The sequence below is a fragment of the Pleurodeles waltl genome, chromosome 2_2, assembly GCF_031143425.1.
Source record: "Pleurodeles waltl isolate 20211129_DDA chromosome 2_2, aPleWal1.hap1.20221129, whole genome shotgun sequence".
NCBI classification, from domain to species: domain Eukaryota; kingdom Metazoa; phylum Chordata; class Amphibia; order Caudata; family Salamandridae; genus Pleurodeles; species Pleurodeles waltl.
This window is the reverse complement of record NC_090439.1, coordinates 1,174,111,407-1,174,135,640: the sequence shown is the minus strand read 5'-3', so window position 1 is coordinate 1,174,135,640 and position 24,234 is coordinate 1,174,111,407. Positions and strand designations below refer to the sequence as shown.

The 24,234-nt window shown below is 48.7% G+C and overlaps 1 protein-coding gene across 3 annotated transcripts in view; it reads left to right on the top strand.

The window, feature by feature from the left end:
• The window catches only part of LOC138283045 (collectin-12-like), a 119,240-nt gene extending 98,398 nt beyond the window's left edge, over positions 1 to 20,842 (top strand). For 2 of the 3 annotated variants that reach the window (XM_069221180.1, XM_069221179.1), the window contains 2 exons: positions 5,768 to 5,871; positions 20,209 to 20,842. In XM_069221180.1, the coding sequence (XP_069077281.1) occupies positions 5,768 to 5,871; positions 20,209 to 20,320 (216 nt within the window). In that variant the 3' untranslated portion in view covers positions 20,321 to 20,842. The remainder of the gene's footprint in view (positions 1 to 5,767; positions 5,872 to 20,208) is intronic. The other variant, XM_069221181.1, reaches the window with a different exon arrangement.
• The last annotated feature ends 3,392 nt before the right edge of the window (positions 20,843 to 24,234 follow it).

Below are 24,234 nucleotides of genomic sequence, written 5' to 3'. Positions count from 1 at the left end.
TGCCAACATCCACACACACACTCAGACACGTACACCCACATTCACACATACACGCACACATCCATACAGACAGACAGCCACGCACAAATTTCCGAAACACGCAACACCCCCGCAAGCATACACGCACTCACACACCCCCCCTACATACACAGATGCACACCCCCATGCACCCACACAACACACAACACTCCCCTCCCCTAACGGACGATCGACTTACTTGGTCCGTCGATCCTCCGGGAGGGGACGGGAGCCATGGGGGCAGCTCCGCCAACACCACTCCGCCAACAGAACACCGCCGCGCAGAATCACAGGACGTGATTAGCTCGGCGGTGTTCTGTTGGCGTGGCGGTGGAGGTGGAGCAACCTCCACTTCCCCGCCGCCCGCAAATATGGCTGTTGGCGGCTCTCCGTCGGATACACCATGGAGGGCAGCCAACGGTCATAATACGTCGAGCGGCAAACCGCCACTACTGGCGGTCTTCCGCACGGCGGTCCCTCTGCGGTCTTCTTAAAAGACCGCCGAGGTTGTAATGACCACCTATATGTCCTACCTTAACCATACACTGCACCCTGCCCTTGGGGCTACCTAGGGCCTACCTTAGGGGTGTCTGACATGTAAGAAAAGGGAAGGTTTAGGCCTGGCAAGTGGGTACACTTGCCAAGTCGAATTTACAGTTAAAACTGCACACACAGACACTGCAATGGCAGGTCTGAGACATGATTACAGAGCTACTTATGTGGGTGGCACAACCATTGCTTTAGGCCCACTAGTAGCATTTGATTTACAGGCCCTGGCACCTCCAGTGCACTTTACTAGGGACTTACTGGAAAATCATATATGCCAATCATGGATAAACCAATCAACAATACAATTTACACAGAGAGCATATGCACTTTAGCGCTGGTTAGCAGTGGTAATGTGCTCAGAGTTCATAAACCAACAGCAACAGGTCATTTTTTTTGTTATTGTGGCAAGCAGCCCTTTAACAACCGCTCCCCCTGGCACAACAGATCTAACAGTGAATTCCATATCAATCCTTTCTGACTGCATGGTTTCTGAGGCAAAGCCGCATTCAAGTAAATTGAGCTCATCGTGCTGGATATACCCTTGTTTTTGAGGCTACTTCAATCCTTTAAATCGGGCTCACCATTGGATCCTTTACCCCTGTCCATTTATGAACTGATAACTCAGGTATTTCTTCCGATTGTGGTCATTCTGCTCATCTCTTCCGTGCAGAAGGGCTTTGTTCCAGATTCTTTGAAACACACAATGGTACTGCCACTTCTGAAGAAGCCAAACTTAGACACCCACACCTGGTTGAACTACAGGCCTATCCCTTTGCTGCCTTGCCTCTCGCAGGTCTTTGCTGCCTTGCTTTTTGAAGGCTCTGGAAAAACACATGAATGCTTCCCTGACATCATATGTGGAAAATCTGAACATACTCCACCCGTCTCATTCTGGTTGCCCGGCTGGATACAGCACCGAATCTGCTCTTCTTGGAGTAACTGACCATCTTAGACAGCTTCTGGATGAGGGTGATTCTACTGCCCTTGTTCTTTTGGATCTGAGTGCAGCATTCAATACTGTATTGCATGCCATTCTGATTGAGAGGCTGACATCGGTGGGGCTTGCCGATCGTGCTTTGGGGTTGCTGACCTCTTTCCTGCATAATCGATCCTTTCAAGTGTTTTCTGCCAATCCAGCGTCTAGCAAACAGTGTCTATCATCTGGCATCCCTCAAGGATCAGTGCTCAGCCCGCTACTATTTAACATTTATGTTCAGCCACTGTTAAAACTTTTTGAGAAGTCTGGCTTGACTGTTTTTTCATATGCTGACGATACCCAAATCGTCTTTTCTTTGTCATCTTCTCAGACACATGACCTCTACAATCTTACCCTGGGCCTGAAGTGCATTGAAACCTGGATGCTGAACAATTCGCTTAAATTAAATGGGGACAAGACAGAGGTGATGATCCTTGGTTAAAATCCTCAGCTTCACGGTCCACAACATTGGCCTTCTTTCCTGGGTCCGCTTCTGACTCTCTCTCCCAAGGTGAAGAATCTGGGCTTCATCCTGGAAGAAAAGTTCTCTGTGAGCCCTCAAGTGGTCAAGGTGATGTCGTCCTAGTGCGCCATATTGAAATGGTTAAGGAAGATTATCTGGATCCCTCCTTTCTCCGCTCAAAAAACAGTGATCCAGGTGCTGGTTCTGTCCCAGCAGGATTATGGAAATGGCCTTTATTTAAGCATTGACCATATTTCCATTCAGCGTCTTCAATCGGTCCAGAACACAGCTTTTCAGCTTCTGTTCTTCCTCCTACGGTCTGCTTCTACCTCTCAGCTCCTTCATAAGCTTCATTGGCTCACTATTCCAAAACGTAAACAGTTATGCGTATGATTAAATAGTTCTAGGTCCTTGGATAACTCCACCTTTGAGAGAGAGGGAGATAGAAGCTAACTGACTGACAACATTGGAGCAAGTCACCTTCCAGCCCTTACGAATGTGCACATTGGTGGACTCCATTTGTCTAATAGCAGGAGGCCAAGGATCTAATGATATATTGAAAGGGACTAACAACTGGTCTGACTATGCCAGAGCTTTTGGCACCCACAGAAGAAGCAATAGAAAGTTGCTAAAAACCAAGTCCAGAGTGTGACCTGCTAAATGTGGAGGATCCACTATGCGTTGAGGGAGACCAAGAACAGCTAACATATTGATAAGACTCTTTGTATCTAAATTAGAAGAGTCTTTCATGAGACAATTAAAATCAAATCTCCTAATAGAGTGAAATTGGTGTATTGAAGTATATAAGGATAGAGCGACTCCTAAGGGGCCAAGAAGGCTGGAACAAGGATCGTCCAGGTGATTAACCAGTATTCCAGCAAAGGAACAAGACAGACCTAATTTAAAATAAAACTCAAGGCTCTCCGTTCCCCTTAGGTTCTCAACTTGAAATGTACTATATTGGAAAACATCACAGAAAATCACAGAAAATAATAGCCAGACCTACACCTCTGCCTTTACTTCTATTGCGTAGGAGAATGGAGTAGCCCAAATGCAAAGCATGTTTGGAGAGAGAGCGTGCATGTAGGAAAGTAGCCTCTTTCTAGCTTGGTTACCCCCCACTTTTGGCCTGTTTGCCAGTGTGTTTTACTGTGTTCACTGGAATCCTGCTAACCAGGACCCCAGTGACTGTGCTCTCTCTCCTCTAAATTTCGTTGCTGGTAACTTTTTACCCCTATAATTGACATACTAGTGCCTCTATGTAAGTCCCGAGTATATGGTATATGGTGCCTAGGTACCCAGGGCTATGAGCTGCAACAGTTATCCTGCCACCCACAGGGAGCCCAGGCAAAGGGTTCTGCAGGCCTGCCATGACAGTCTGCTTGAAACGGTGCATGCATCCGTTTTCTCCACAGGTCAGTGCACCAGGTCACTCTAACTCACCCCTATGGTAGGCCCTCTCAGCCCAGAGGTTAGGGTGCAGGTACATGTGTGTGAGGGCACCCCTTCACTAGCAGAGGGGCTCCCACAAACTCCAGCTCCAATTTACTGGACTTCGTGAGTGTGGGGACGCAATTTTATATGTGTACTTGACATAGATCACTACCTATGTCCAGCTACATAATGGTAACTCTGAACCTAGGCATGTTTGGTATCAAACATTTCGGAATCATACCCTAATACTGTTGCAAGTATTTGAAGTATGATTCCATGCACTCTGTAGGCTCCTTAGAGCAGTCTTACAGGGTTCTCCAGGCAGCCCAGCTGCTGCCACCCCTCAAACAGGTTTCTGCCCTCCTGCTGCTGGATCTGATCAAGCCGAGGAAGGCAGAACAACGGATTTCCTTTGGGAGAGGGAGGTAACACCCTCTCCTTTCGAAACTAGGTGTGACTGGCTTGGGAGTGGTAGCCTCCCTAAGCAATTGGTTTGCTTTAAAGGGCACATTTGGTGCCCTCCGTGCATAAACCAGTCCACTCCAATTCAGGGACACCAGTCCCTGCTCTGGCACTAAACTGGACAATGGAAAGGGGAGTGACCACTCCATCACAACCCCAAGTGTGGTGCCCGGAGCTCCTCCAGAGGGTTCATGGGTTCTGCCTTCTTGATTCCAAGGTTGGCAGGGAACTCTGGGAGTATCTGAGTGGCCAGGCCAGAGGCACCCTCTGATAGGTAGTTACCTCGTTAAGTGACCAAGCCCCCTCTTTGGGCTATGTAGGGTCTTCATATGGGGTTGGTCCTCAGATTCGGCTTGGAAGATGCCAGCAGGACTCCTCTGCAACTTCTGCTTCAACTTTTGGCCTCCTGAACCGCGACTGGAGCCTCCAGGAACTACAAACTGCAGATCCACAAGGAAGACTCTTCTGCAACAATGTATCTAGAATTCCTGCAAGCTTTGAAACATTTCCCTGGCCATGCATCCTCAGAAGACCACAACTCTTCAGCCTGCACAAGAAGAAGAAGGAATCTCCTTTGGGGTGAAGACATCACTCCTCTGAAACTACAGGTACTTAGCTGCAACAACGACTGGCTGCGTGGATCTCCCTATCCAGAGTGGCGTGGGTCCTGCATCACGGGTGGTGGTCCAGAGAGTCTCATTGGTCCTCTTTACCAGCTCTCGCACTTTGGTGGTGGTAAGTCCTTTCCACTCGACACAAGACAGTACCCCGTTGCACTGCGTCCTTTGCAGATGCCAAGGCTTGTTGGCTTCACCTCCAAGGGGAACTTCAGGTGACATGTAGCTTCAGCCCCCAGCACTCCCTCCTGCAACTCCTGGGCCACTGCATGGTTTTCTGTGGTGCTGCCTGGGCTGCTTCAGCGACTTCTGTGTCCCTGTCCTGGGGGACACCTGTGGGTGATGCCTCTGCTCCTGTGGGCCTTCTGTAATGCGGAGGGTCCTCTGTGACTCCCCATCCTGGGTAGAGTCCTCCTGGACCTTGCTGGTCACCGGCAGCACCCCTTTTCCTCCAACCGCAAGTTTGCCTTTGCCAAGGCTTGTTGGTGGAAATCATTCACTGACACGCATCTTCAATCTAGCTTCCAGTGTGGGACACCTTTTGCATGCATCAGGAACTCTTTTCCAGTTTCTGTGTTGCAGTGCTGACCTGTCGTTCTTCTTCGTCGACCAACTCCAAAAGGTACCTCTGGGTGGGTAGTATTTCCTACTCCCCCTGGACTCCACAGGCACTTCTGGACTTGATCCCCTCTCTCCACAGGTCTCCACCTTCGGTAATCCACAGCTGGTTCCTTGCAGACTGTTCTGGGTGTCTTCGTTTTCTTCTTTTCATCCTTTGGGGTGGTTCTGGGGAAATCCAGTGTTTTACTCCTGCATTCCTGGTCGATGGGGGATTCTACATTCCTTACCTGTGTGGTTTCCTAGTACTCCCAGCTCCCCTCTACATAATTTACTTACCTAGGCTGCCCATTTCAATAAATATTTACAACAAATAACGCTGATCCCCAAGCTCACAAGAAGAAGTATTGAAGCTGGTGAGCAACCAAAACAGGTAAATACTGACAACAGATCTATTGTAAGAACGTATGGCACAAAAATGATAGATTTGAATTTTACCCAACACACTGAAAACAGCACTGGGAATCACGCGATGTTTCATGATGTGTTCAATAAGATATATTTTCAAGAATCTCCTAGTAAAAGAGTGAGGATGTGTGTGATTTAAATAATGCTTGATTCGTTTTTTCCATCAAATATTGTTCCAAAACTGTGAAAAATACAACGCTGGATAATTTTTCCTTCATGCAGAATTTCTTGATGGATATTTCCAGAGGGGACCACGTGTGGGTCGGTCTACGGAAGAGCGAGGATGGAATCCACTGGGCGAACGGGACCGCCTGCAGCAGCAGCTTGTAAGAGTCTGTCACTTTTTGATATGACCATTGTGTTTGTATACAGGCTGGCTGAAACCTACAATTCAGAGGTATGGGTTTGTAATGCACAACAGGATAGGCTCAGCTGAAATCTACAATTCAGAGGTATGGGTTTGTAATGCACAACAGGATAGACTCAGCTGCCTCCCTTGGGAAGTCATGAGAAGGACTTGACATAAGCTGTTATCTAGCACAAAAGTGCTCTCGATAACACATTTTGAAACTGCACGATGTGTTAAATAGCATATGTTAGGCTGACTGGTGTCAGTGGTGGTTTGTGGATTTTAAAAGGGTTGGTGAAAGTTTTGGACTTGCGTATATAATACATGAGTGAGCCTAAACTGAAAGAGGTAGGGAAATGGGTGAGGGAGGTAATCCCTAGTTTGAAATTTTTTAAAAACATGGATTCAAATGTTGGGTTTTACAACACGCATTTATTTAGCTTTATCTGGGATATTTTATAGCGCAAACATATTTAAAAAAACATTAAAAGCAAGCTCAGGGGGGCATGGCTATGCCAGGCAGGAAGATGGCTGCTCGATCGAGGGCTCGGCCGGCCGAATGCTCCATCCACCACTTATCTGCCACAGAAAGAACCCCCTAAGCCTGCTTGCTAGACACGAGGGATCACTGGTCTGCTGGGATCTGCGCTGTGACCTCCTGTAGGTCACATATCGAGCCTGCTGGCAAGTGGGTAGGAGTCCTTTGATCAGCCTGACGGACGAGTGCGCTGCCTGGCAGCTGCCAGCCCTGAGGGCGTAGCCTATGCATCGGACGGGCCCGAGAGCCCTTGATCAAGCCTGTCACCTGCCGCTTCACCTTGGGGCTGCGGGTGCGCTGCTGTGGGGCTGCCACCTGGTGCTGCGGGAGAGTGTGGTCCCGCTTGGATACCGCTAGCGATGGCCATACTGCAGGGAAGCCTGCCCTACCCGATGCGTGGCGGCACCCCCATGTGACTGAGGATGAGGGAGAGGATCGGTGCTTCCAATAACCTTGGTGAGTCGGGCCTGCTCGCTGTCCCGCGACCCTCCAGAGCCACCACGTGGCCCTGCTGGTGCTATTCTGGTTCCTCCACCTGGCTAGCTCCAGGCCCCATTGACTAGACTGGGTGCAACCTTCAAAAGACTCTTCCGTCGGAGGAATGGATGTGTGCATTGGACTGTCGCCCTGCTGACTGCCGCCCTTTAGGACCTGAGATTGGATGATGGCAACGGCAGGCCCCACTATCATATCCCGGGCTCTTCATCGCACTTCCCAACCGGCGCACATGGGGAAAATCTGATACTTCACAAGGCCTCCTTTGGGCCCTGGCACGGAGGGCATCGCTACAGACTCCCATATATCGCCATCCTGGAAGATCCTATTGGTACAGCCTGCTTGCACACAGACTGAACGGCCGCAAACCCACTTGGTGAACAAGAGGCCCCCCGTGTGACTGCACCATCGCTGCCTTGGGTCTGGCCTGCTTGTGCTCCCCGGCCTGTCCGCTCTGCCGAGATGTGGCAGCGCCCCGCCAACCACAGGGGGGGGGCAGGCTCCGGGCATAATGCAGACATGTTGGAGGATGATCCCAAGAGCTTGCCCTGAAGGAGATCCTCCTGGACCTTAGAACAAGCCTGAAAAGCATTGATGCCAAGCTGGACCTACTCATCATTCGCCTGCACCAGGTGAAGAACAGGGTGGACAAACCTGACACAAGACTGAACCAATTGGAAACATATGTCTTGGATGCCAAGGACCTTCAATCTGATACTAAAGAACATATGCTCTGAATGGATAAAGTGCTCAAAGTAATTAAGCAAAAAAACTAAGACCTTGGTGCAACAACCTTTGCATCACAGGAGTTCCAGAATCAACTGCTTTCTCCAGGATAGAGGACTTAATCGAAACACTATTGAAGGAGTTTTTCAGGGGTCACTTGTCACAAGTCCTAATTGTGGAGCGTGCTTATCGCTCACTGGGTCCCCGATCTCCCCCAGTGCGCTGGCGCGCCCCATAATTGCCAGAATACTGAACTAGTATGACCGAGAAACAGTCTTGCGACTTGCAAGGAGTGAGGAGCGATGTAATACTAGGGCAGTAATATCTCCTTCTACTCCGATTTCACACTGGTGGTGAAGGCGGCATGCCAGGAGTTTGTGCCTGTTGCAAAAATCCTTCAAACAGCAAGGGTCTCCTCCTGCCTTCCCTACCCGGCCAAACTCCGGATATCCCATGGGGACAAAACTCATTTCTTCATGGATGTCATTGCAGACCTTAAATTTGCCAAGAAGGTTGCGAAAGATTGCAGCTCCTCCCAGAGTTCACCAGGTACCGTGCTGGAGTCCCCACTAAGCGAGAACGATTGACATAAACTGTAGTACCTTGGTATTTTGTACAATCACACCTGCTTTGTCTGGTGGTCCTGGGGTGCTCTCCCCTGACTTCTCCAACTTGAAAAGCACTGTCCCCCTGCTGGGGACACCCACCTGTCCATATCCATGCTCACTTACTACTGTTCAATCCAACTGACTGTTCTCTTGATTCTTCGTTCGGCCGCCCTGACCGTACAGGGCAGGGTCGATGCCGGAAGTTCCTCCACCCCCTGGGATGTGTCCTGGCAATTTTCTACTATGGGTTGTGGGAATTAAATTATGGAGGGAGAGAGTATGCTTTACTCAACCTGATTGGGGGATTGAAGTGGGTGAGGAGGATATGGGTTTTTGTTGTTGTTGATCTTTCATTATTGTTTTGTTGTTTTCTGGATGTACTCTCATCACTGGACATGGCCCTTCTTACCTGCATCATTACACCATGATCTGTGCAGCAATCACTCAACCACTAAGCTCCTCACTTGTGAAATGGCTACCTTAAAATGCCTAACCTGGAATGCCCGCGGCATAAAAAACCACCGCAAAGCAAACCTCCTACATTCCTACCTAACCAGGCATAATGCGGACATATGCTTCCTCCAAGAAACCCAATTACAATACCCACAGGCCCCTGGCCTGCAAGCCAAATGGTGAAGCGACACATACTCTTCCACCTACTCTAACTATATCCGGGGGGGTCTCGGTCCTGCTTCGCAAAGGGCTCCCTTGGCAGCTCTCCCGATCTCTCATTGACCAAGTGGGATGCTACGTCATACTGGGCGGAACCCTCCACAGACACTCAATAGCCCTAATAGCAATGTACATCCCCAATGCAATGACCCTGAGTTTTTCTCCACCTTATGGTCAATCAATCATTTTGGTGACAGCAAAATACCTCCCAGGTCAACGCAATGTGATAGCAGATTGGCAATCCGGTCATTTTAGGGATTTCAGCGACTTGAGACTACACCCGAGAGTCTTCCATGCTCTGATCTGTAGATGGGGTCCATGCGGGATACACCTTTTTGCGTCTCGCTTGAATCTCCAACTTCCGGTCTTCTTCAGCTGGTGTCCAAACCCGGAAGTGCGGGCTACAGATGAGTTTCTCCAAGATTGAAGTCCATTTCAAAATTACGCCTTTCCCCCATGAGTTTATGTGCTTGGAGTATTTATATGGGCCATCTCTACGGTTTACCATGTGACTGTTTTTTTTACTGGAAAGTTATTGGCAGCTGAGAAAATAAAGCATAGAAAGGGAAGCATAATCGTCGCCTCTGTATCCTTAATATAATTTTTCTTTATCACAAAAGCTAGAAAATGTTTTATTTCCTTATTTACTGCAGTATCCTCTGTAGAAAATGCTTTCAGTTTTCCACTTCGATTCCATCAAGATGGAGTTCAGATTGTTGACATAACTTTAGAATGATAGCACTGTAGTTGCTCATTAGATTACTGTAAACTGCTGATCACCAGGGAGTTAACTGGCAGTCTGCTGCTGGTGTTGAGAGTGCATGTTTCAGTACGCATGTCAGAATGTTTTAATGAAATATAAAAGGAAGAATCCACTTAAAACATGTCTTAGTTTTTCTTTCTACCGCACTAACCATAATTTCTAAGTCACATTTAACCCCCTCATTTTGTTCCTTTCTAAATTAAATGTTGTAAGTTTTACCAGTTTGATTCAATCAAGATGGCTTTAGGTGTGCCACACTTTCATCATAAGTAAGACTGTTCTTTAGTACACTGTGGGCGGCTGCAGTAAAACACAAGGGAATCAACTGACAAGCTGCTCCTGTTGGAGGTTCAGGTTTTACTGAGAATGTCAGACTTCATTCTCAAATGACTGAGAAAGACAGAGTGAATTTACAACAAATATGCTCTTAGTTTAGCTTCTGGAGAACCTTCCGTAATTTCAATTGGAAAATTATGAGAAAACATTTTTCTTTCAAACATGATGCATGAAATCCCAGCAGGGTAAAATCACCTTAGAACACACCACAATTCCTAAACATAGCATGGTCCCATCAACAACTGATTTATATTGCATATAAAACCTGCTGTCACCCTTTAAATGCTCTTTTTGTGGCCCACCTGCCATTCACTACAATGCATTTCATGGTATCATGTGTATGTTCCCCGGATGGCTGCCAGCACGTCCTGGTTAAAGTGCTGATAGCCAATAAGATCTCACCATGAGGATACTGGTATCCTGACCCCATAGGACTGATGGCGGGGTCCCTGGGGACATGGGAATGGGAATGGAGAAGTTATAGTTTCTTAACATAACTATAACTATGACTGATGAATTTCTGTGGTTTTGTGTGTGTAAAACCTGAACCCAATTACATTTTTTTCATCAAAACTGTTACAGCAAATATTACAGTGATATTATCAATGACGTTATCAAAGATGTTATGAGTGCCATAATCAATGGGGTAGTTGGCAGTGCATGGTGAGGTAGTGAATTATAGTTACCGTAGGGCACGAGTTATAGTTACTTGACCTAACTCTAACTATAACAGGTGAATTTCTATGGTTTTGTACATTTAAAATGTGTGTCTAACTGTAACGTTCCTGTAACCTTTGGTTTCTTAAGTGAATGTCAATGTTTTTTCTTAATTTTAGATGGGAACTATAACATCCCTGTAACCTTTTCAGTGAATTTCTATTTTTTTTATTAACGTAAAGTCATTTATATTACTATACGTAACATAGCAAGAGCTGGCCCTGGGGGGTGGCGGTCATCAGGGCCATCTCTGGCTCCAAGAGGGGGGCTGTGCAGCTGTGCAGCTCCCCTCCAACAGGGACATAGCCTCAGGGGGTGGTGGTCCCCAGGATCTGGGGGGCCATTTTTTACATTATTGATTAAGTGCCCCAGGGTTGCTGGTCCCCGGTGTTGGAGGCTGGCCCTCTATGTAGTGGGCAAAACCAAGCACACTATTTGGGTTCAGGCAACCACACGTGGTTTCCAGAGGTAAAAATTAGACCACCTAATGCTCCAATTTTTAAAGTAGCTGTTCGAGCAGTTAGGCATTTGCCGTATTCACAAATCCAATCACCAACTACACACACTCAATGAATGACTCAAAACCAGAATTCATAAAAGTACTTTTTGAGACATGATTTTTAAAGTTTAAGCAAAGTTAGTCTTTCTGTGCGTAATTACACACCATTTGAATCAATGCACAGCCACCTTTAAAAATGAATTAAAAATCACACAGTTGAGTTACCAGTCTCTTCTCTTGTAGGGCGGTCACAGCAGTCGGTGGGCACCTTATGCCAGCTGGAGAGTCTCGGACGGCTCCCAGTTCCGGCGGGAGCAACTTTGGAGAGGTTCTTTGCAAATGGCCATCAGGATGGGCCACTTGAAAAAGGAGCTGGTTTGCAGGTAAACAGAGAGTGTCTTGGTGTCCCCTTGGGCTGTTGAGGTCGCAAGGGGTTGGGGACCCGGGGCACACAGCAAATCCCGCGATGCATGGACCAGGGTAGCCAGGTGCAGGGCGAGCTGGAGTTTCAGGAGCTGTGCGCAACAGGGTCCTTTGGAGCTGGAGGTCAGTCTCTTTCAGAGTTGCTTACAGGACAATGGGGGCACTCTGGTTGGAGGTCTGGGGTGTTCCTGAAGTCCCTCGACTGGGCTTCCTCCTGATCCATTTTTAGCTCTGGGGAGCTTGTTTGCGGCTGGTCTGACGTCAGTTGACCAGTATCCAGGGTATTGCTGTAACTCGGCCACAAGAGGGCACAGTGCCATCAAACTTGGCACATTTGTCGGGCGGTCGTCGGTGTGTCGTCGAGCCCGGCTGTGACTTCTGGTCGTGGAGATATTGGTCGGTCAGTGAACTGATCCTCACTGATTTGTTGGTCATTTGCAGGTTTCTTGATTTTCTTGAGTGGTGCCTCCACTCAGGAGGGAGATCTGGGATGATTCTTGAAGCCTGGAGGTCCCCTGGGTTTCTTGGGGTCAGTCCAGTATCCAGCTCCTCCTCAGCGGCGATTTTCAGGTCCTGGGTGCAGCAGGCAGGGTTTGGTGCCTTTTCTTGTGCAGCAGGTCCACATTTCTCTTGTTTTGGATCTACTTAAGTGCTGGTCTTCTTTGTCTTTTTGCCTTTTCAAATCTGAAATCTTGGTCTAGGGGAGCCCACTAAATGCTGAATTTAGTGGGTGTTTTAGGGGGGACCTGGTAGTGTCCAATGGGACACTTACCCTTGGGTGGCTAAACCCACTACAGTGACCACTTCCTGTGGGAAGGGTCAATTCCCTAAACCTAATTGGCTTTTTTCCTCCATTCTAAGATGGAGAAAAATGAAATGAAGGATCCACTTTGCCTGCAAGCCCCTAGGGGTGGTGCATGCTCAGTTAGGCCACTCCTCCTACCCCTTGTGTGTTTTCCTGACTTTGCTCCCTCCAGAAGGGGGAGTTTGCAAAGGGGGAGGTCATCTGCTGCTAGCAACAGACATGGGGGTCGAGTTTCAAGGGTGGTAGCCCTTTGAAGCTCACTGCCAGGGCGGTGCACATTCCTGAGGGAGGGGGAGTTAGCTTCTCCACTCAGGAAGGGCTTTGGAACCAGTCCGCAACCAGGATGGTTAGTTCTTTCAGGGGGCACCTCTAAGGTGACCCTTGGGAGCATTTTATAATAAATCCAGTACTGGTACCAGTTTGGATTTATTATTCTGAGGTGTTTGATACCAAACAACCCAGGGTTCAAAGTAGCCATTAAATAGCTGGGAAACTCTGGCTGCTCTGTTCACTCACTATGTCCCAGGTTTGGCAAGGACACAGTGGGGGCATATTGCTCATACATTTATGCTCTCACATATAGTATGGTGAAGGCCCAGATTTATACTTTTTGACACTAAAGTACGCTAACGTAGTTTAGCGGCAAAAACTATAGTGCCGGCTAGCGCCAATCCAAGACTCCTGCTGGGCGACTTATTTATGGAATGGCACTAACCGGAGCAAAGGATGGGCTAGCGTCAAATAAATTGGCGTTAGCCGGGTGGGGATGGCGTTATGGTAGAAGGAGGTTTAGTGTTAGAAAATTACATTAGGCTGGTTAGAGTCAAAGAAGATGACTCTAACCAGTCTAGTGTCATTTATTGACACTGAACCTACCCTACCACGTGACTCCTGTCTTGGAAAAGACAGGAGTCATGCCCACCACCCCAATGGCCAGCACAGAGGACAAGGGTCCCCTGAGGAAGGCCATTGCACCCTGTGCTATGTATGGGGGTCCATATCTGGGCCCCCTATGGCATTTAAAAAAAAAAGGAAAATACTTACCTGAACTTACCTCTAGTTAACTATGATGGGATCCCCCATCCTCCGCTGTCCCTGTGGTGTGGGTGGGGATGTCCCTGGGGCCTGGGGAGGGCACCTGTGGACGTATTCCATGGAGATCCTCCATGGAAATGAGCTCACAGATCCCCTAATGCCTGCCATGACCCAGGCATTAAATAATGGTGCTAAACAGGCTTAGCACCATTATTTAGGCCCGCCTACCTCCTGTGCCCCATTTTTGAATGGGACGATAAATAAAACGTTAGGGGCTTTGAGTCATTTTTTGCCTGGGAATGCCTACCTTGCATCTCATTGATGCAAGGTAGGTTTCCACTGTAAAAAATTGACATTGACTCCATTACTTTGATGCTAGACGGGTCTAGCGTCAAAGTATAAATATGGAGTTAAGTTTGCGCTGAATTAGCATAAAAATAAATGACGCTATTTCAACGCAAATAGAGTATACATATGCCCCTCAGTCTGCTATGGCAGTGCTGGTGCATCTGGTCGCATAGCCCTAGAGGGTGGAACAACCAGTGCTGATGCACTTAGGGGCTTACCCATAATACCCCATGTCCTGAGTACCTAAGTACCTTTTACTGGGGACTTATAGTCGTAGCTAAAGGTGTATCCAATTACTTTTACCGTGTTTTAGGGAAAGAACACTGGCACTGGGAACCTGGTTAGCAATTGCATTGCATTCAGAAACCAGGCAAAAAGTGTGGGGTACTGCAACAAGGAGCCAGTCTTTCACACCCGGGGAACAGGATGTCACACAGCACCACTCAAAATTCAGCATAGCCCCATGGGGTGGTGGTCCCTGTGGCAACGAGCGCAGGCCAGGCAGCCTGCATATTAAAGTCACAGACCTGAGGAGGTGGTGGTCCCCATGGTGGCGGGGGGCACATGCCCTGCATGGTCCCCATGGTGGCGGGGGGCACACGCCCTGCATATGAATCATTTTCCCCAGGGAAGTGGTGGTCTCCAACTGGAGGGCGCGGAGTGACCCCCAGCATATTAAAACACAGCCCTGGGGAGGTGGCAGTCCCCAGGGCAGCAGGGGGACATGCAGCCCTGCTTATTATTACCAGAAAACCCCGGGTGGTGGTAGTCCCTGGGCAGTGGGAGGTGGCCAGGAGCCACCCCCTACTTCATAAGTCCCTTGGACTTGGCCCACCTGGGGGTATGATAGTAACGAAGCATGAAAGACTGAGCTTTTTTTAAAATTTTATGGCGAATTCACAGAAACTCCGCTCATAAAATAAAAAAAACATTGCTTTTTAGCCCTGGGGGGTACCTTTGGGACCCCACCGCCAGAACTAAGGGGTCAGGGGTTCGTACCCTGGACCCTTTTCTTTTTTTAACTTTTTTTGGGGCCTCGGCTTCAACCGAGTCCCAAGATGGCTGACAACACTTCAATGACTTCTGTTGTTGAAGTGTTATTAGCCAATCAGATGTCTGCGTGAGAGGGGCCGTGAATCCTTCATATCCACAGATATACAAATTTGTTTTCTCCTTAATTTCTCAAAAACTACTGAATGGAATTACATCAAAACAAAAAGGTCACTTTCTGGACGAGGATGTAACTTCCTGTCATTTGGTGTAATTCCGTCCAGTAGTTTTTGCCCCTTTGCCTGTGACTGTGCCTTGCTGGGTTGGCCTGCGGTTGCTGCTTCTGCCTGAAAGAGGACTAAGACTGGACTTTGTGGGGGTGGGGAGCCAGGGGGAACCCATGCTGGAACAACGCATGCCTGAACAACGAGGTCGGAACAACGACCTCGTTGTTACCACTAATGCCTTTACCACAAATGCCTTAACAACGATTTTTTGTTGTAAAGGCATTCCTAGTAAAGGCATTAGTGATAGGCATGCATGGTTCCAGCATGCGTCCCCCCTGGCTCCCCACCTCCACTCCTAAAAATTACCGCAACCCCCCCAACCTCTCCCCTAAAACCAATCCCCCGACCCCTCCTCCCCACCCCTAAACCTAAACCACTCGACCCCAACCGCATAAACTAAAAATACCACGACCCCCACCCTCGCCCTTAAAACTAAAAATACCCCTCCCCCAAACCTAAACCGCTCGACCCCCCACCCCTAAAACTAAAAATACCTCGACCTCCACCCCGCCCCTAAAACTCAAAATATCCTTCCCCTCCCTCCCCGCCCCCAAACCTAAACCGCCCGACGCCCCCTCCCCTAAAACTAAAAATACCTCGACCCCCCACGCCTGCCCCTAAAACTAAAAATACCCCAACCCGCCTTCCCCACCTCTAAACCGCCCCTAAAACAAAAAATAACCCAACCCCCATCCCCTAAACCACTGTGACCCCCCAAAACTAAAAATACCCCAACCTCGCCCCTAAAGCTAAAAATACTCCGACCCCCCAGCCCCTAAAACAGCCCCACTTACCTGACTGATTGTGTCATCCTCCTCAGCCGACTCCCTTCTTCTGTGCCTCAACCACGCATGTGCGTGGTTCAGCACATGCATGGTTAAGGCACTAAACAACAAAGTCATGGTTAACGAAAGCTTTGTTCCGCTCTCATTGTCTACCACTTTGTTGTTACGGAGTCATGGTTAAGGCTGTTCCCTATCTCCAAGAGCTTGGACTTACCTTGCCTCCTGTTTTGAAGTCCCAGGACCATCAAAGACTTCTGTCAGCACCTGGACTCTCTGCTGAAACTCCTGCCCAGCCAAGTGGTGCCCTATCCAGTCCCTGGACCCTTGACAGGTGAAGTTGGCAGAACATGGAGAGAAATCCAGGCACAGAACACCGTTCAGGGAAAATTTTGACGTACCACCTGCAATATGGCTGAAAAATGCCATTCCACCCGCTTCACGGCTAAAATCCACACTCCATCTGCATCACTGCTGGGAGATCAATGCATCACGGCTGGAAAAAGGATGCAACATACGCTTCCTGCAGCTGATAATGACAAAGCACAATTTTCCGACTCCGTGTGGCCGGATTTCTCACGCCTCATTGCTCGGCATCAAAAATCAAAGCAAGCCTGCGGGGATCCATGGTGCCTGTCTGGAAATCGACACATTGCTGTTTTGCGGGAGAGAAAAACAATGCTATGCCTAACCGACCGAAGGAATCAATGCATCGATGACTTTTTTGACACACGCTCACACATGTGGCTTTATTTTTGGCGCAAATCAAGTTACTTTGCGTAACAATAACGTTTCCATCGTTTTCTATGGAGTAAAACTCATTCTTTTGAAAATTAATATTTTGACTTGTGTATGTTGGATTTTTGTCGTTTTGGTTTAATTTAGATAAGTATTTTCTAAACTGGTGTGGTGTTCATTCTGTAGTGTTTTCACTATTACTCTGTGTGTTGGTACAAATACTTTACACATTGCCTTAGAGATAAGCCTGACTGCTCTTGCCATGTTACCCAGGCGGTGGACAGGGGTTATCCTAAGTGTGTATCTCCATGGCCATGACTAGTGTGAGGGTCCCTGCTTGGACAGGGTGCCCCATTTCTAACAAAATCCCAATGGAAAAATAAATGGGGATAACATGTTTTGGACCTCCCCTTTTTCTTGCCCCCTTCCCCTCCAGACTGATCACCCTGAAACTGTCCAAGAAGCAGCCGATGAGACTGGGAAATGTTTTAGGAAAGGTTTGTGAATTAGCGCCAAAGATATAGGAAAGTAAAAATGCTTTTTATATAGAAACTAGGTCCTAACTATAACTACCTAGTGGTGAATGCTACTAGGAATCTATATATTGTAGGAAGCTGGCCTGGTGAGTGGTGGGTACCTGAGGCACGTGCACCTTATACCAGGTCCAGGTATCCCCTGTTAGTGTAGTGTAGAGCGTGTCTAGATGCCAGGCTCTCTAGAGGTAGCTGTGGATGAGCAGCCAAGGCTTATCTAGGAGACATGCAAAGCTCATGCAATACCACTGTACTCACACAGCACTTACACACATGAAAGAAAACACTCAGTGTTACAAAAATAAAAGTACATTATTTTAGGGACACAAATACTAAAAAGTACTAGAGAGGCAACCTTCTAATAGGAGGTAAGTAACTAGATATGTACACTAGTAATCAGCAATAGGCATGGAAAGTGATAGAGAGCAGTGCAAATGCAAATAGACAATAGTGACCCTAGTGGGAGCCCAAACCATATACTAAAGAAATGTAATTTGAATGCAGGACCCCCACCTAGGTAAGTGGAATCTATAGAGGGGAGCTAGGGGTACCAGTAAACCCCAAAGGTAAGTGCCACAGTGCCGCCTAGCGACAAGGAAGAAAGGAGTAAGTTACTGTTTTTCCCCAAAACCACCAGAACTGAAGAAAATGAAGAAAATACAACCCCCAAACAAGACTGCACAAAACCAGCTGTGGATTGTTGAAGAGCAAGACCTGTGGAAGAAGGGGACCAAGCCCAAAAGTCATAGAAGAGTCCAGGGGGAGCAGGAGCTACTACCCACCCAGCTGTGGTTGCAGGAGTTGGTCGACGGTAGGACAAAGATGGTCAGAAATGCAGCCCTGGAGAAGGTGAAGAGTTCCTGGAGGATACAGTTGATGTCCCATGCCAGGTGGATGATTACAGTCGGTCGGTGGCATGGAAAATCCATCAACAAGCATTGACAAAGGCAGAAGTCACGGTGAAACAAAAGTAGAGCTGACGGGGACAAGCAAGGTCCAAGAGAACTCAACCCATGAGGGAGTCCTGGGGAGACCCTTAGCAAAGCAGAGAGTCCAAAGAAGAAGAGGAAGCCCCCACAGGAAACCCTCTGGGTGAGGAGCCAGGAGTCACAGAGAAGCCCACGCAGCACTAATGGAGAAAGGTCCCACGCTGCAGGAAAAGCACACAGAGTGCTGTGCAACAGAGGAAAGAGTGCTGAGGGCTGGGGCTACAACGGCCTAAAGATCCCTGGAGGAGATACAAACAAGGCTTGGTAGCTGCAAGAGACGCTGTGCACAAAGGAACTGTCCTGCTTGGGAAAGCAAGGGCTTACCTCCACCAAAGTTAGACAGCTGGCAGAGAGGACCAAGTGGACTACTCTGGACTACAACCTTTGATGCAGGATCCACACAGCTCAGGATGAGTGGAGATCCACGCAGACGGGCATTGTTGCAGTTGGTGCCTGCGGATGCAGGGGAGTGACTCCTTCACTCCAAAGAAGATTCCTTCTTCCTTCTCATGCAGACTGAAGACTTGCCACCCTCAGAGGTGCACAGCCGGGGAAATGTTGCAGAAGCTGGAAGGGGCCGTGGAAACAATGTTGCAAGGAGAGTCTTTGTCTTGGATGCAGATTGTTGGTTCCTGGAGGGTCCAATCAAGGTTCCAGTGGCTAGAAGTCAAAGTAAAGGTTACAGAGGAGTCCTGCTGGAATCGTACAAGCTGAATCTGAGGACTCACCCAAGAGAGAGACCCTAAATAGCCCTGAAAGTGGGATTGGTCACCTAGCCAGGTGACCACCTATCGGGAGGGGGCTCTGACATCACCTGAGTGACCTGGCCACTCAGATGCTTGCAGAGGTGCCTGCCAACCTTGGATTTAAGATGGCAGAACCCAGGGACTCTTTGGAGGAGCTCTGGGCACCACCCCTGGGGTGGTGATGGACAGGGGAGTGGTCACTGAACCGGTGTAGACTTAGTTATGCACAGAAATCACCAAATGTGTTCTAAAAGAGCATACAAGTGGCTTGGGGAGGCTACCCCTCTCAAGCCTTGTAACATCTATTTATAAAGGGAGAGGGTGTTACCCCTCCTTCCAAAAGAAATCCTTTGTTCTGCCCTCCTTGGCTTGAGCTGTTCAAGCAGCAGGACGGCAGAAACCTGTCTGAGGTGTGACAACAGCTTGGGCTGTCTGGAAAACCCCAGAAGGCTGGTAGGTGCAATGCGGGGTCCTCTAAGGAGCCCCCAGAGTGCCTGGAATCATACAACCAATACTGGCAACAGTATTGGGGTATGATTCCGACATGTTTGATACCATTATGTAGCTGGACATAGGTAGTGACCTATGTCCAGTACACACATAAAATGTCATCCCCGCACTCACGACATCCAGGAAAATGGAACTTGAGTTCATGGGGGCACCTCTGCTAGTGCAGGGGTCCCCTCACACACAGGTTCTTGCACCCTGCCCTCTGGGCTAGGAGGGCCTGAATAGGGGTGACTTACAGTGACCTGGTGCAGTGACCTGTAGTGCAAAGGGTGCATGCCCCCTTTTACGCAGACTGCAATGGGAGGCCTTGGCTCCACACGGGTGGCATAATACATGTTGCAGCCCATGGGGATCCCCTGGTACCCCAATGCCCTGTGTACCTGGATAACATATACTAGGGACTTACATAGTGGCACCACTATGCCAAATGTGGGCTGCAAGTAACCAAGTTACCAATTTAGAAGTGAGAGAGCATAATCACCGGGGTCCTGGTTAGCAGGATCCCAGTGAACACAGTCAAACACACTGACAACAGACAGAACATGGGGGTAACCATGTCAAGAAAGAGGGTACTATCCTATACATAGATATATATATACAAACGTAATGCTGAGTTCTTCCCACTATATTGATTAGGTCCTAGTCACGCCCGGAACTGGTTGTTATCCCACTGTGTCCACTTTCTGTAGAGTCTACAGGTCTCACTCCAGCTGCATTGAATCCCCGCCTCCGCCTCTCACTGTCTAACTCCGTACAATGTCTTTCTCTTTCCAGGTGTTCGATAACAGACTTCGGGGAGTGCGTTTTCATTGGACTTCGAGCTCTGTGGCTGTCTGCATGTCACCTCCCCAGACCTTACATTTGTTCTAAGGAGCCAAATGTGTGAACACAGGAACCGAGGGGGCTGCAGAAGGCCTGTCTTTGACACTAGGTGGCGCTGCTGCTTTTGTACTCAAGAGTCGTATGAATGAACAGCCTGTGAGGCACCGTGGACACTGCGCAGAACCTGTATCTGCCACTGGGTGGCACTGTTGCATCATATTCAATTACATCTATAGCTTCATTTAACCTCCCACCAGTTTACACTCTTGTTCCATTGTCGATCTGGCAAAAGCAAACAGATTTTGTTTCTAAGAAAATAATCTTTAAAAAAAATGCAGAGATTTAAACAGGGGGTATCAGTGAGTCCTTTTCGTCCATAGGTCTGTTCACCTGTCATTACCATTCTGTTTCCACCCACCTCAGCATACAGTACAAGGCAGTAGATCCGCCCAGTCCAGCCATTGGCTGCCTTCAGAGTGAGTGACAGTGTGAAACTTTTACACAATGTGCACATCCACCCTAAAGAAGGTCCTCAGCAGATGGACCGATGTTGTATTTCTTGACAATAAACATAATTTGTTCTTTACGCATTCTTATTTCTTTAGATTTGAAACAAAAAAGAAGACAATACAATCTCCATTCTATTTTCTTCAATCGTGGCTGCTACTGGAAAGTTAATTACTTCACATAGAATGATCCGTCAAATGAGTTTGTGAGTCAGGATTCTGTCTAGATCAGTTTCCTCATCACCAGCGCCCTCTAGTGAAAAATAGACAACCCCTGCATTTATATATGCATTACGAGTTCCATCAGTTTATAGATCCGACATTAAACAGATTCTAATACTTTTTTACAACAAATTACTAACTGTTATGATATGTTTAATTCATCAATGAAATGACTGCACTATGCTGCCTCTTGCATGTGAGAGCGCAAGGCACCAAGGATTCAAGCAGCTTGAAGGAAGGGAGATGGTTGATCCTGTGGAACAGAGAATAAAATATCCTCAGCCGTAGAGTGTAAGCTTATTGCAAGTCTCTCCAGAGATCCAGGCTCTCCTTGCTTCCTTCCCTGCTGCCACCTTACACTCTACACAGATCTGCATCTTACTTGTGTGCCTCTTCCATAGATGCCCCCTTCCCTGCTCCCTTACACTCTGCACGGATCTACCTCTTACACTCATGCCCCTTACCCTGCTGTCCTTGCTTCCTTCCCTGCTTCCACCTTAAAGGTTACACTGATCCATCTCTTACACTCATGCTCCTTACCCTGCTCTCCTTGCTTCCTTCCCTGCTGCCACCTTACACTCTGCACAGATGCACCTCTTACACTCATGCCCCTTACCCTGCTCTCCTTGCTTCCTTCCCTGCTGCCACCTTACACTCTGCACTGATCCATCTCTTACACTCATGCCCCGTACCCTGCTCTCCTTGCTTCCTTCCCTGCCCTCACCTTACATTCTGCACTGTTGCACCTCTTACACTCATGTCCCACAAGTGCACCCTGCATCCGGTGCACTGCAAGAGCTGGCCCTTCACAGCGGACACACACAGGTAGGTATGCCTCCCTCTTCAGTGCAGTGATGACACTAAAACATGTCCCACAAGTGCACCCTGCATCCGGTGCACTGCAAGAGCTGGCCCTTCACAGCGGACACACACAGCACAGGGGCCTCCTTCCTTCAGTGTTGCGCGTTAAGTAGCAGTGCACTCCCTGCCCAGAGCCAGGGCATGTCTCCTGCTCCTGCAGGCCCTCCAGCTGTGTCTGCAGCTCCTGGACTGACGGCTCAGTGTGGTGAGTGTCCGCTTCTGTCTGCTAGCCTGGTGTGCTCTGCCCTCAGGAGGCTGCCATCGAGCACCACAGTCTCCTGTTGCCCTAGGGTGTATCTTGGTGCCCTGGACAGCTTCACCGGTGTGTGCATCTAGTGTGCACTCGGTGTGACTCAGCACTGCGGCGGGTGACCCACCCATGAGTGATTTGAGGGGCTGGTTGGGCAGGGGCGGGCACAGCAGGGTCTCTTGTGGTGAGGGCACTTTGCCACAGGTGGAGGTGGTACAGTTCAGCCCTCTGCAGAGCCCCAGGCAGCAACGGGATGAGGGTGAGCTGCGTGTTACCCCCCAAGTGCCCCCGAGGTGCACCATTTGGCGGGGCCCTTCCTCGCCGCTCTCTGGCAGTTGGCTCTAGTTCAGGAGCTCATCACTATCGACTATCACGACTATCACAGCCGCAACCAAACACTGAATGGGGCCAGGCACCCAGCAAGCAAACCCCGCGGGCACCCCACCAACAGTGCGGACCAATGGTCTAGTCCCAGTGTCCTCTGTCCTTCAGCCGGACTGCCACGGGCCCCCAGGCACCGTCATACCCCCCGGCCAGCCCTCCAGTCAGTACCCCACACTCCACTGCCCACCCCAGCTTCCGCGCACCCCCAATCCCAGCCCTGACTCCAGGGCCCCCGCAGGTGAGACCAAGCCCCTAGGGTGAATGCATCCAGACCCCGAGTCCGCAGGGCCCCCGCAGCCACGACCCCACCCGAAGGTGGTCCTCAGGCCACAGAGGAGCTCCACGTGGCTTCGTAATATCACTGAAGCCTTTGCATTGCCCTTGCCTCGGTTTGGCTGATGCCAGGAGAGCTCGTGGTCTTCATAGAAGTTACCACCAGTGTCATTACCAACACGTGCAAGACTTGGTAGCTAAGTTATGACCACTGATGTTATAACCAGTGCAGCCCCTAGTAACATGCTTACCACCAGTGTCTCAGGACCAAGGGAAACCTTACCAATACAGTAGATGCCAGTGTCTTTACCACTGGTGCAAGCTGTACTCAGTTATCACCAGTGTCTTTACCACCGGTGCACGCTCTACTCAGTTATCACCAGTGTCACTAGTACCAAAGGAAACCTTAGCAATTAGTTACCACCAGTGTCTTTACCACCGGTGCAGGCTTTATTCAGTTATCACCAGTGTCTTTACCACCAGTGCAAGCTGTACTCAGTTATCACTAGTGTCTTTACCACTGGTGCACGTTCTACTCAGTTATCACCAATGTCTTTACCACAGTTTCACGCTCTATTCAGTTATCACCAGTGTCTTTACCACTGGTGCAAGCTCTACTCAGTTATCACTAGTGTCTTTACCACCGGGTCACACTCTACTCAGATATCACCAGTGTCTTTTCCACCGGTGCAAGCTCTACTCAGTTATCACTAGTGCCTTTACCACCGGTGCAATGTCTACTCAGTTATCACCAGTGTCATTAGTACCAAAGGAAACCTTAGCAATTAGTTACCACCAGTGTCTTTACCACTGGTGCAAGCTTTATTCAGTTATAACCAGTGTCTTTACCACCAGTGCAAGCTGTGCTCAGTTATCACCAGTGTCTTTACCACAGATGCAAGCTCTACTCAGTTACTGCCAGTGTCTTTACCACCGGTGCAAGCCCTACTCAGTTATCACCAGTGTCATTAGTACCAAAGGAAACCTTAGCAATTAGTCACAGCCAGTGTCTTTACCACTGGTGCAAGCATTATTCAGTTATCACTAGTGTCTTTAACACCGGTTCACGCTCTACTCAGATATCACCAGTGTCTTTACCACCGGTGCAAGCTCTACGCAGTTATCACTAGTGTCTTTACCACCGGTTCACGCTCTACTCAGTTATCACCAGTGTATTTATTGCCAAGGGAAACCTTAGCAATTACTTACCGCCAGTGTCTTTACCACCAGTGCAAGCTGTACTCAGTTATCACTAGAGTCTTTACCACCGGTGCAAGCTCCACTCACTTATCACCAGTGTCTTCACCACCAGCGCAATCATTATTCAGTTATCTTCAGTGTCTTTACCACCGGTGCAAGTTCAACTCAGTTATCACTAGTGTCTTTACCACCGGTACAAGCTCTACTCAGTTATCACCAGTGTCTTTACCACTGGTGCAAGCTATACTCACTAATCACCAGTGTCTTTACCACCGGTGCACG